Consider the following 12,715-nt stretch of genomic DNA (forward strand, 5'->3'; position numbering starts at 1 on the left):
AGTTTTATATTTTAAAATTTTGTAAACTAAGGCTTGACTCCTGTTTTAAACACAGCCCATCTGTTCCTGCAAATAGTGTGATTACACGGTCTGCACAGATCTGTGGCTTTAACTAATATGCAGAAGGCATTTTTATCTTAAATGGTACGTATTTAATATTAAATGTTGGTATTTTGTAGCCAACAGTTTCCAACTCCAAATATTGATGGGTTGTGGCTTGCCATATACTAAGATTTATTCTACATCCCATATTTTTTTTACTGTTTCTTTTCCCTTTTTACATAATTTGCCAGACGTTTGATCTCAAATTGATAATTTTAAATATTATAATATCTCAGAAATTGTTTCAGATTTTCACCACATCTCCCGTGTAACATCTTTAAAGTTAATGTAAGTTTTATTGAATTCAGCAAAATACACCTGGGTGTTTGGATCTTTTTTGAGGTGAGAAGGTGTAACGGAAAGAGCATTGGACTGGATTCAGGAGACCTGAGCACCCTTCCCCGCTTTGCCATCAATTGTGTGGCCTTGGACACATCGATAATTGGCTCTCTTGTAAAGTAGGACCACTGATCTAGATCTCTGAAGGCTGGTTTGCTTCCAAAATTCTGTGATTCTTTAATTCTATATGCTTGGGAAAGAGGAGGTGGAGGGGGTGCTAACAGCATTTTACATTCAAATATAAATAGCTTGAGACACTTTTGTGTGGTCAACCAACCAAAAAAGGTTGGTAGATTAGGCCAGATGGCACATGCACACCTGCATAATGTGTCGGCCAGGCTTTGCTGCTTCACTGCAGAAACCCCATCGGTTGTAATGTTTGCTGAAATCCTTAACCACCAATGTTTCCCAGAGGCAAACCTCATGTGTATTTCTTCTCTAAGAATCTTCTTCCATAAAAACGGTAGATCCAAGAACAAGGAGCCCCCCTCACTGAAATAGCAGGAATATTTAAATGAAAGGTACTCACATTTCCATAGAATCAGAATCATCTGAAAAACTGGAAAAGGTAAGATACCAGGCTCCATCCCAAACCTACCCAGTCAGAATCTATGGGACTGGGTCTAGGCATCGTATTTTTCTTTTTCTTTTTTTTTTTTTTTTTGAGATGGAGTCTCACTCTGTTGCCCAGGCTGGAGTGCAGTGGCACGATCTTGGCTCACTGCAACCTCCGCCTCCCAGGTTCAAGTGATTCTCCTGCCTCAGCCTCCCAAGCAGCTGGGATTATAAGCATGTGCCACCACACCTGGCTAATTTTTGTATTTTTACTAGAGACGGGGTTTCACCATGTTGGTCAGGCTGGTCTTGAACTCCTGACCTCAGGTGATCCACCCGCCTCAGCCTCCCTAAGTGCTAGGATTACAGGCGTGAGGCACTGTGCCCGGCCGGAATTGTATTTTTCACAAGCTTCCCAACCTGCTTCCAACGCCCATCAAAGGTTGAGAAACACTGCTCATGGAACAACTTGGTGATACCAAAATGCAAAATTCTAGCATAGATCCAAATTGAAAATATCTTCAAATAACACTTGCTCATTGATTTTTATTTCTTTTACTGCACTCCGGTCATTAAACAAACAGGTTCTATACTTCCATAAATGAATGTCAAATTTATACACATTGCTTCTGGTTTTTAATCTTTTCACTTTAATCAATACCGAATATCTGCACTATACATATTCATATAGGATTTGACTGTGATTAAATGAGATGTCGAATTTGCCCAGTGTTCACTTACGGCATCTTCTAAGCAAACAGAAGAGTCTGATGACAGCAATCTAATTTGCTAGAGCAAGCTGTGGTGGAGACAACAGGGGTGAATTAGAAACTCAGCCCATCCCAGCTTATGCTGACTGTTGCCAAGCAAGGATGAGTGGCCTATGCAGCCAGCACCTCCAATTTTTCACAAGAAGATAGAAATTGAGTTTGTCATATACAATCTTGCAATTTTTTAATGGTTGGCGACTGATTCAAATATTTTTTAAAATATCATTTAAAAATGTACCATTGAGGCTGGGCATGGTGGCTCATGCCTGTAATTCCAACACTTTGGGAAGCCGAGGCGGGTGGATCACTTGATGCCAGGAGTTCGAGACCAGTCTGGCCAACCTGGTGAAACTCTGTCTCTATTAAAATACAAAAATTAGCTAGGTGTGGTGGCACATGTCTGTAATCCCAGCTACTCGGGAGACTGAGGCAGGAGAATCACTTGAACCCGGGAAACGGAGGTTGCAGTGAGCTGAGACTGTGACACTGCACTCCAGCCTGGGTGACAGAGCAAGACTCCATCTCAAAAAAATAAATAAAATAAAATAAATGTATCACTGAGGCCAAACAACAAAGCAAAATTTATCAGCCCAGATTTCCCCCAGAAGGCCCCAAATTTGTAATTTCTGCTCTAGAAACTGAGTTCAGGATCTGATCAGTTAAGACGATCAAAACCCACTCACAGAAATTACTTCATTTAGTTGCCATGCAATATTATGCTCTCTGCCTCTGGAAAGAATAGAATTCTCTGCCATTTTTAAACTACAGGGTGGATATGAGGAGCCACCTGCTAAGTTCCTTTGTTCATTCTGTAGATATTTAGAGTGCTCCTGCCCTATACCAGACACTGGGAACACAATGGTGAACCGAATCTTAGGTAAGTTTAATATGTAGCACAGCATATTAAAAAAAAATATGAAGCATCTGTCTCTAGTTTAAAACTGTTCAAAAATATGAAGCTCATTACTCAGTCAGTGGTGAGGATTAAAAATACAGATGGGCAAAACCTGAAACACAATGACACTTCAGTGATGATTTTTTTTCAGATGAGGCTGATGCCCAGAAAAACAAAAGGCTAACCAAAGATCACAGAGGACTTAGAATTCTAATCCAGAGCTCCTGCCCTTAGTGCAAGCCCCTTTTATCCCTCTGTGCTGTCCATTTCCCTAAATCCAAGAGGACTGATAAAGGATTGTCACAGTACTAATTTTGATGGCAAAGTGCATAAGGTGACAGACCTTATTACAAAGTTTTTAAGGGAATATTGATGCGTGAAAATAGGCATGCACTGTCTGAAAACACTGGAAACCATTAAGTAGACAAGAAAAGTGACCTAAAAAGGACTCATAAGGGAACTGATGATTCTCTCAATTTGATCAAGCATAATACAAGAGGAACTGAATCTAATTTTCTCATCTTCTCTTCAGTAGAACAAACCAGGTGGTTAAACTTTGTCTTCTTCCTAAGTCAAAAACTCTGCAGTGAGTTGGAAGCTATTACAAAATGGCTAGATTTTGAATACGGATGGCATTATACAATGCTACTGTCCAGTACATAAGGACAAATAACAAATTAAGTCAGAGGTATATTTGGAACCATTCACAGGTGTGCTCCCAAATTTCAAATAATCTGTAAAATGAAGTTGCTCCACCAGAGTGCTGGTCACTGATATGCTCTCTTTCTAGGACGTGGAAGACAACTTCTGTGCTGTTGTGGCTGGTGGGGCCATATCAGTAGTTCTGGCCAAGGGAGTGAGTGGAAGTGACATGTCCATACCAGGGAGGAACGTGTAATTGCTGGTGTACAGCCTTGCAGTCTTCCCTTTGGCATGACCATCCAGAAAGTTCAATAGTGTCTGCACCAAACAGGATAGTGTCTGCACCAAACAGGATATCCTTGTAATGTACGTGCATGACATAAATCTTTGTGGTTTTAAAGCCACTATAATTTTGAGGTTTTCTGTTACAACCACATAATATATTCCTCCTGACACACAGTGACATTTGTCCAAAAGGCTACTAACACACTCATCTGATTTGGCATGTACAGCTGGGATCTATTTGCTATTAAGAAGTAAAAAGTGTATTATAACGTGGAAAGTAATTCCAAAGAACTCTACTTTTATTAAAATCCCAGATCATTACTGCTAGGTCTTTGGATAGCAGCCTTCCTACCACTAGAGGGAGCTATCTGCTTTGTCTTCTGCCTAACACGGAGCACCAAAAAGATGATAAACTTCCAGCTACACCTGGGGAGAAATGAATTCTAGCCTAGATACTTTTCCCCCCACAACAAGTCATACTGCCTTAGTGCTAGGCTAGCTGGATAGAAGCTCTGAAATGCTCAGGCACCCCAAAAGGCTGATTCAATCTGAATCAGAAGTAAGGTTCAGAAATGTGTACTTTTTTTAAATAAAAAGCTTCCCAAACACTTCTGAAGCACAGGTAAGTTTGCTAACACTGGGTGTAGAAGATTTCAAAAGAAATGGTCCTTTTCAATCAAAGAGTTTTGCCATCTACAGGGCATTTCTGACAAGGATCAACATGTAAGTCCAACTAAATTAAAAACAGAACCTCCTAAAAACAGAACTTCAAAAAAAGCACTTTATAATGACAACAAACCACAAGAACAAAACATAATTATCTTCAAATTTAAATTTATTAAGACATTCAGCTATGTCTGTCAGTCTACATCCAAATTTGCTACTAAAAATAAAATAAAGTCACATCCCACATTAGGAATACCGAGGTCTGAAAAACACTTTTTGAGCCAAGCCTATTGTATAAATAAATGACTAGTTTCTTTTCATATCAAAATTCCCATAAAAAATTACATTCCCCCCTCCCCAGTTCTACCTGTAGCCATGATGAATGTAAAAATTTAAATATGACACATCCTTGTCAAAGAAAAGGTGCAAAGTCTATTAACAGCTTTAAAAGTGGCATTTGCAGTGTGATCATACAGTTGTGTACTCATTCCCAAAGTGCAAATATTGCCATAATTTAACACTGTTTTGATTCAGTTGCAAGAATTAAACATTACACAGGATTGAAAAGTACACCCAGGGCCTCTATCAGTGCCCTAAAGCCCTTCCCACTTTGGTCTCCTTCACTAAAGCAGACTCCAAAGTGTTCATCAGAGTTTTAGTTTACTTCACACAGCCAGCGAAGTATACAACATATTTAACAAAAGTTTCATATACATCAAAATATTGAAGACTCCGTCATAAAGTTCAAGAGTCTCAATTACATGAATGCACCCGCAAGGCCCAAGTGCCCACCCACCCCTTCCCTAAAGCACATACAAAGTATGAGCGTGCTTCAATCTTTGAATACAATCAATGCTTCTTCATCTTTGATTTCATTTCAGTGCTGTACAAGACTCAATAATCACCTGACTGAGCTCCAATTAACTGAGGAGAAACGGGGTGGAGGAGAGGGCTGGTTGCTGTTCAGACTTGATAATGAGATTGATCTGTCCCATGGAGAGTGAAAGTTCAGTGCCACTTCTGCCTCCTTCTTTCCATGCTGTCCTCATGCTCTTTATCCTCACCTCCTCAGTCCCTTCAACACTCAAAATCTGATTTTATTTCTCTCTCACACGTATCAGGGGCAGTTTCTGAAGTTGCTGAGGTTGAATTTTCTTCACAAACCTCTATAAAACATCAGCATAGAACATATAAATACATTTTGATTAGCATACATTGCAAAATTTCTCCCACAATGTCAGGGGATGAAAGCAGGTGGTCCCCACTGAGAGTACTTCCTGGATTAGATCCTTGGAATGTCAGTTTCCTGCCTGATCATCTCATTTTCATTCCTCAAATCAGAACATGAATTCCATCTTGAGTTAACTTCTCCTCCAGAGTATCAAAGCATCATTCCTGCTGCTTCTCCTCTAGGCTGATTCAACAGGATGTGCTTCATCTTTCGCACTGTGAGGATATTCTTTGGGGTCAAAAGCCCCTTCCTGGTTATCTGGTCGTCTGGCAATGTACTCATTATTGTCCCTGGAACCTTCCTGTATCCTGGTCCCTGGAGTATGCTCCCGGCCTGGGGGTTCAGTACCTTCCTGAAACATGACGTTTTGCTCAGCTCCAGCATGAGGCTGTAGAACTGGCTCAGTTCCTAATCCTGGAAGCTGGGAGGAGTTTTTCAGATGGCAGTGGCACAGAGGGCAGGTCTCCTGGACATACAGCCATTTCTTAAGACAGCCTGCATGGAAAAAATGACTGCAAGGCGTGATCACAGCAGATTTCATGTCCTAAAAGAGGGGGGAAAAAGATACCTTATAAATGTCTGTTTTCTAGTATCTTTGGTGCTATCCCCAAAGTTCTGGTTCTAACATCTCTTTCCCACAATAGAAAATTTGTAACATAGATCTTAGAATAAAACTTACTTTATATATCAGTAATAATCCTGCTGCCATCACAGATCCCCCTTATACAAATAATGCAAGAACTACTGGCTAAGTACTTTCTAAAAGTGAAGGAAAAACCAAAAATGAGGAAGAAGCTACCTTTATAACTGGGTTTTGCCTGAGTATGAAATGCAAGTGTTACACAATTGTTGCACTATGATTACTGGGTCTCCACTGGTATGACAAGAGTATAATTACAACCTCAGAAAATCTGATGAAGACAGGACTTTTTCTACAGTTTTGCTTCAACACAGCTGAACAGATTATAATGAAATTATTGGCAAAGAGACAAAATCGGCCATATAATACCAGGGTATTGGCAAGGAAGTGGCACTCTCTCATTACGGACAATGTATATACCCAGTTTTCAAGATTTGGTCTATATAAGCCAGTGTTCCTCAACTTGCATAAGAACCACTTGTTAACACATAGTCTTGGGCCACCCAAGACCTACTGAAGTGGGATATGTAACGACGGGATTCATAAAATCTATAGTTACAAGCCACCTGTGTGACTTTTATACACTCACATTTGATAACCACTGGAATAAGGAGTGGTGTACTTTGCATTAATATTCCTTGCATAAGATATATATGAAGAGAGAAGCCTGAAGACACGAAGTTAAAGTTATAAAGACATAACGTTTCGCGAATCAACCATTAATTTTGTTTAAAGTCCCAAAACAAGCAGGTGTGGATATCCCAGAAATTCCTTGCCAAGAACTGGTAACATCTGGGAGTCAACTTTTAAGCAGAAAGCCATCCAAGGAAAAGCAGCCAGCTGGGAAGCTAAGCAGTTTTACTCTCATTTTCGATGTGATATCAACAGGTAGTTCTAGCACCTCAAAAAAAGTGATGTGACAACAGGAAATACAAACAGGACTCTTGAATCCCTGAGATGGAATATTCAGACATCAGCAGCTGAAGCTGAGGTGCTCCGACTCTGTTTTTGATGTGCTTTGTCCTGAGTACAATGAGGCTACCTAGCACAAAAGAGCTAGGGTTCACTTTAATAATAAACACAACTAAGAGAATGGCTACTTTGAAGGGAGGCAGGAACCCTACATTACTCCTCAGACCCCTCAAATGCAAAACCGCCTGGAGAACATTGTTTAGCTAGGATCAAAAAGTATGTTCTAATCAAAATAAAAAATTGATAGCTGTATTTTACTATCAGAAAAAAATTATTTAAATATGCACAAATTTAAATATACACAAATACATACATACCCCACCTAAACTACAAAAGCAATCCTGAAGTAAGAATATCCTCTGTATATTGTTGACACTGTCTATAGTTTTATTCTACCAGCCTACACTCTTTGAGTGACTTTAAAAATGGGACATAGTTTCTGCTGTTGGCCATCATCTCTGTCCATTATTTCCAACAGTGCAGACTCTTGCACAGGTGATTGATGATTAAACTCTAGGTCTTTTTGTTGTTGTTTTATTTCCAAAGTGATTTAAGTACTACCTTTAATTTGTAATAGAAGACAATCATCAGGCTCTTTATGGTGCATGTGCTAAAGACTATAGGTAGGCCAACTTCAATTTTACATCAGTTTGGTAGCCTTTACCATATTCACCCACTCCCACCAAATGCTTGTACCCTCGGATGCTTAGGAACCCACAGGTGGGCACATATTCTCTCTACCTATGTTAGGTACATGAATATTTCTTCCCCACTCTGGAAATACTAGAGGGAAAAGAGTCAGAATTTTGGCACACCACTTTTCAGGAGTTGCTGACCCCTCATGGATAGTATATTCAATAGTCCGTGTGAGTGTGTATTCAGGAGTAAATATAAAATGCACCTGACCTTTTTTTCCTTTATTTATGGGTGAGCAATAATGTTGAAAACAACAATACATTAGAACCCAAGGGACTAAATTTAAAACTTAATTTAGAAATAAAATGGAAATATTTTATCAGGTCTTTAATATAATTTCTGAGGTCCATTTTTTTTAATCCAGAAGATAATTTTGCCTAGAAATTTAAGTTGAATTTGGTTAATATGGTTACAGTCCCAAGGGATACACTGTATGACTTACCCAAACACATTCTTATTGAAGGAGTTACCTGATAACAGATGGCACAAATATCATTGTGTTTCTCAAGCTGCTCTTTCGTAGCAATGGGTAACGATTTAATCTTATTCACAGCATCCCTGCGGAGAAGAAAGCTCTTCCACCCCAGCTGGGCCCGAAGCCACACGTTATAGTAGGAATGAATGAAGATGATCATTGAGCCCATCACTGTCCATTCTCCAAAGATGGTCTCTGAGACGCCATAGGCCACCACACAGAGGGCCACAAGAAACTCCAGCAGGCGGTAAGTGCCATTCACATAGTAGATGACATCATCCATGTTTTCCACTGGCTCTTTTCTGAATTCCTCAACCATAAATAAGACATAAATAAAAAGTGTTCCCAGAACCTGAAAAAAAAATGTACGTATCTTGAAATATGATCACTAAGATACTTTTTTCATAGGCTTTAAACAATAACACATTCCTGATGTTTTTAGGATGCAATATTTCAAATATACTGAAGAGTATCCAGGGGAAAAAAAAGTTTTAATAAATAAAAAATCAACTCTAAAGAGAAGACACTGATGACTAAAATGTGGGTGATCTTAGTAATCCAGGCACAGACAACAAAAAGCCACACCGTCAGATGTGACTTTCCTAAAATGATTCTGATGAGTAATCAATTTTTTGATTCATCTTTTTCCCTTATTCCTTAGGTCACCAAACCTCATCAACTCCATCTTAATTTTCCTCATACCATAGTCATTCCTGTTCTACAACTCGCAAAGAAGTTTTACTTCTGCAAAAAAATAATGAATAACTCTTCACTGTGTTATGTTTTCTTTTACTTAACTTAGGTAGCAAAGCTCTTCCTTTAAGTTACAATAAGCTTATCATTTCTAGGGCAATATTTTGTGTGTGCATGTCTGTGAAACATGTATCATGTCTGTATTGTGTAATACACACACATCATATACATATATATTTATATACATCGTGGAACTATTGGTATTTTTGAGTGGAATTTAATTTAAAAAACACACTCCAAATAAGCTCTAACACAAGCTCTAAAAACTTTTAATATTTTAGTTACTTGTCAATTTAAGATTTATATGACACCTCTGTATCATACCATTTTGAAAAAGAGAAACTGAAAGGCTTAATTACCTTCATAAAAAATACAGTGACATCAATAGGTTTATGTAATATTTTCATAACCTGCCATCTAACTCCTGTGCTCAAATAAATGTAATGTGTTCTAGTAAAGAGAGAGAGAAGTTATCACCTGAATAGTCCACTTATAATCATTCATCTTAAAAAAATTTAATTCCTCCTCTGGGAGGAAAAATAACAAAATTGGTTATTATATAGAGTTAATTAATCATAGGCTTACCTGAAGAGAGGTAAGAATGCTGCTGGAAATAATGATAAGAAGCCAAAAATCCATGTGGAAAAACTGGCAAATCATATAAGCCATATAAGCAGGGAATACCAATAAAAATAAACAAAGGCTTACAGCACGGAAGTGTTTCCACAAGCTCCTGGAGAAAGACAAAATTATTCTTTTTAAGTGCCTGCCACCTAGTAGCACAACCACTCACATCAGCAGCTAACATCTCTGGTGCCATGATCAAATTTCACAAATTCCCACTGAACACCCTTCTCCATGCCAGTCACTGTACTAGAGTTCAGACCAAGTCACACAGGCTTGGCATGTCAAAGCCACCACACTCAGTCAATTGCAAAGTACAGCTGATTTTCTTTTGTTCCTCAATAGTCTGCTTTCAATTGCTACTCCTAGCAATTTCAAATTATTTCAGGCTTTTGTAGCCTTAAACCTTAACAATTTCAATAATTTTTCCTGGTTAAGACAGGGAGGGAGTATTAGAATAATTTGTGGTCTTTTTCAAATCTTATGACACCCTCTTCCCACTGTTTCCACTTGTGATGAGAATCTCTGCTACAGAGAGTGCAGTGTGACTAATAGGAATGACTCTCCAATGAGCAGGTATACTCATCCTCACATCTGTTGTGGTCAGGGTAAGTGGGAGACATGACTGAGAGCAACTGTATTCTAAGATCTACTACCTGGTTTTCCTCCCTCCTCCAGCCCTGATCTATCCAGGACACTGCCAGCCAGACTAATCCTCCTAAAGCTCTACTATCGTAATATTTTCAACACTGTCTCTAAATTTTTGAGCCTGGCATTTGAGGTCCTCCACTCCTAATTTTTCCATCCAAGCTTGTCAAATCTGTTCCTCATAAACCAAGCTGCTTATTAACTAACTGCCCTCTCAGCAAAACACAAGCACTCTTACGTCCCACTAGAAATTCCTCCATCATGCTCTCCATTTCTCTAAACCCTTTAGGCTAGTTCAAGCTAAACAACTTTGGCTTTCAATTGAAATAAAGCTCATGGCTACAAAAAAATTTAAGCTGTTTTAATTAAACATCAACATCTGTGATATGTTCTCAAATCCAAGTAAAGCATCTCAAAGAGACACAAATAACATAAATCATCTCTCCTACCTTTAATTATAATATAGTCAGGAAGTAAAAGTTACCACACACAAGGTCAAATGCTATACAGTGTGGTCCTATCATAATCAGTAATTCAGAGAAGAAAGTTAATTATTATGGTGAAAATTAAAGCTGCATACTTTGGAAAGTGTTTTACATTTTTTCTTGCCAAAAACTAATAATAATAATAATAATCAGAAATTAAGGAACAAATGTAAACTTGTCAGTAGCTTTGCTTTGAGATTCAGCAATTTTAACTTTTTAAAGAAAGGCAGTAGCTGTACTGTGTTAGATGATGAATTATAGATCTAATAGGGCAATCTGCCTTAAAACCTTAAATATATTTTTTAAAAATCAAGCCAGCTATGATTTATATGAAATATGTGCATATTTATAAACACACATGCATAGATTTAAGCACACACACAGAAATGTATATACAACAATGTTATGTCAAGAGTTTTACATTTATGCCTAATTTTAATACAGGTGGATATATACACACAAACATATACATAGACACACATATATGTCCTTATCTAAATAGTTAAAATTAAATAAAAGCAAATTTCAAATAAAATATAAAAAGAATAAGGGAAAATTACATTGAAATCTCGTGCAATAGGTTAAGCACTATAAAAATGACAACCCATTTCCTAAAATGTTTGCCTTTTGAAAATTTGCTACATAATTTGAATAAGTAGACCATAGTTCTAATATTCCTTGTTAAAAACTGCAATAAAATTTACAGATAAAATAACCAATTATTTCTATGGCTAAAACTAACTCACACATCCTCCTAAGCTAAACGTGGAAATTACCTACAGTTCAAGCAACTCCAAAGACGTATTTATGAAGATTTTCCCCTTAACAATTATTTCATTAATAGAAAAATTGTTTCATGAACTATTAGTATCATCTCTTAATTGTCCTCTAACTTGAGAATTAGGATGCTTTTCCTTTCCTTTTTTAATTTCCAGTACACTGAATTGAATTCATCACAATCCTTGATTGATGATGTACTGTCATCATTTGTCTGTGCATGTCCCTCCTTTTATTTAGTCAGTAATCTAATTAACTATTGTCAATAATGTAACAAGCATTTATGAACCCACTTCCCACATACAGGTGAAGGCCTGGACAATAAACCACATCTAACGACAGGGGCAGGCCTGCCTATATATACCATGTCCTCGCCCCTCTGCCCCACGAAACCACTATCTTGAATCCTGTGTGCTTCATTCTCTTCCCTGCTTCCCTTTTTATAGTTTGGTTTTATCTATATGTATTTCTAAGTATTACAAATTTTAAAATTTTGTTTTTAACATAAAAATAATATCCTACATTATCATCTTTTTGGATTTACTTTTTTACCTCGTGCTGCTATGATCATTCATACTGATTTGTGGGTCACTATTTTTAACATAGCACTGTGACTATTACCACATTTTATCATCTACTTTCTTGTTGCATTGGCATCTGGGTTGTTCCCAGGATTCTGGTGAGGTGAACTGTTCTACGAACATTCTTCTACATGTCTCCCACTGTACACATGCAAGAGTCTTTGAATATATACCTATGAGGAGATCATGCCAAACTCTCTTCCAAAGTGACTACACCACTTTACACTCTCATCAGTACCATGGGATATCCTGTGGAGCTGCAACTTCCCCCATCATAGGTATTGGCAGATTTTTTCCCTCCCCTTTCTATCTCCTTCCTTTTGATTGCATGTAAAACAGTATCTCACTGTAGCCTTCACATTTCCCTTATCATGAATGATGCTGAACTTCTCTTCATGTTTGCATTTTTCTCTTTTCCTAAATGCCTCATCAAGTTTTTTGTCCATTTCTCCTACTGATGTGTAGGAGCGATTCTTGATCAGGAGTGCATACTAGAAATATTTTCTTCCAGTTTGTAATGACCATTTCTAACTTAAAAACTGCCATTAATTCTAATATTAATCGTTAAATGTATTAATC

General features: G+C 37.8%; 1 protein-coding gene across 4 annotated transcripts in view; it reads right to left on the reverse strand.

The window, feature by feature from the left end:
• Positions 1 to 4,405: 4,405 nt before the first annotated feature.
• Positions 4,406 to 12,715, reverse strand: part of RNF145 (ring finger protein 145) — a 51,980-nt gene continuing 43,670 nt past the window's right edge. For all 4 annotated transcript variants that reach the window (XM_034960891.3, XM_055112838.2, XM_055112839.2 and 1 more), the window contains exons 9-11: positions 9,607 to 9,754; positions 8,264 to 8,620; positions 4,406 to 6,029 (exon numbers count right to left, since the gene is read on the reverse strand). In XM_034960891.3, coding sequence (XP_034816782.2) covers positions 5,664 to 6,029; positions 8,264 to 8,620; positions 9,607 to 9,754 — 871 coding nt within the window. In that variant the 3' untranslated portion in view covers positions 4,406 to 5,663. The remainder of the gene's footprint in view (positions 6,030 to 8,263; positions 8,621 to 9,606; positions 9,755 to 12,715) is intronic.

The sequence above is a fragment of the Pan paniscus genome, chromosome 4 (assembly GCF_029289425.2).
Source record: "Pan paniscus chromosome 4, NHGRI_mPanPan1-v2.0_pri, whole genome shotgun sequence".
Taxonomy (NCBI): Eukaryota; Metazoa; Chordata; class Mammalia; order Primates; family Hominidae; genus Pan; species Pan paniscus.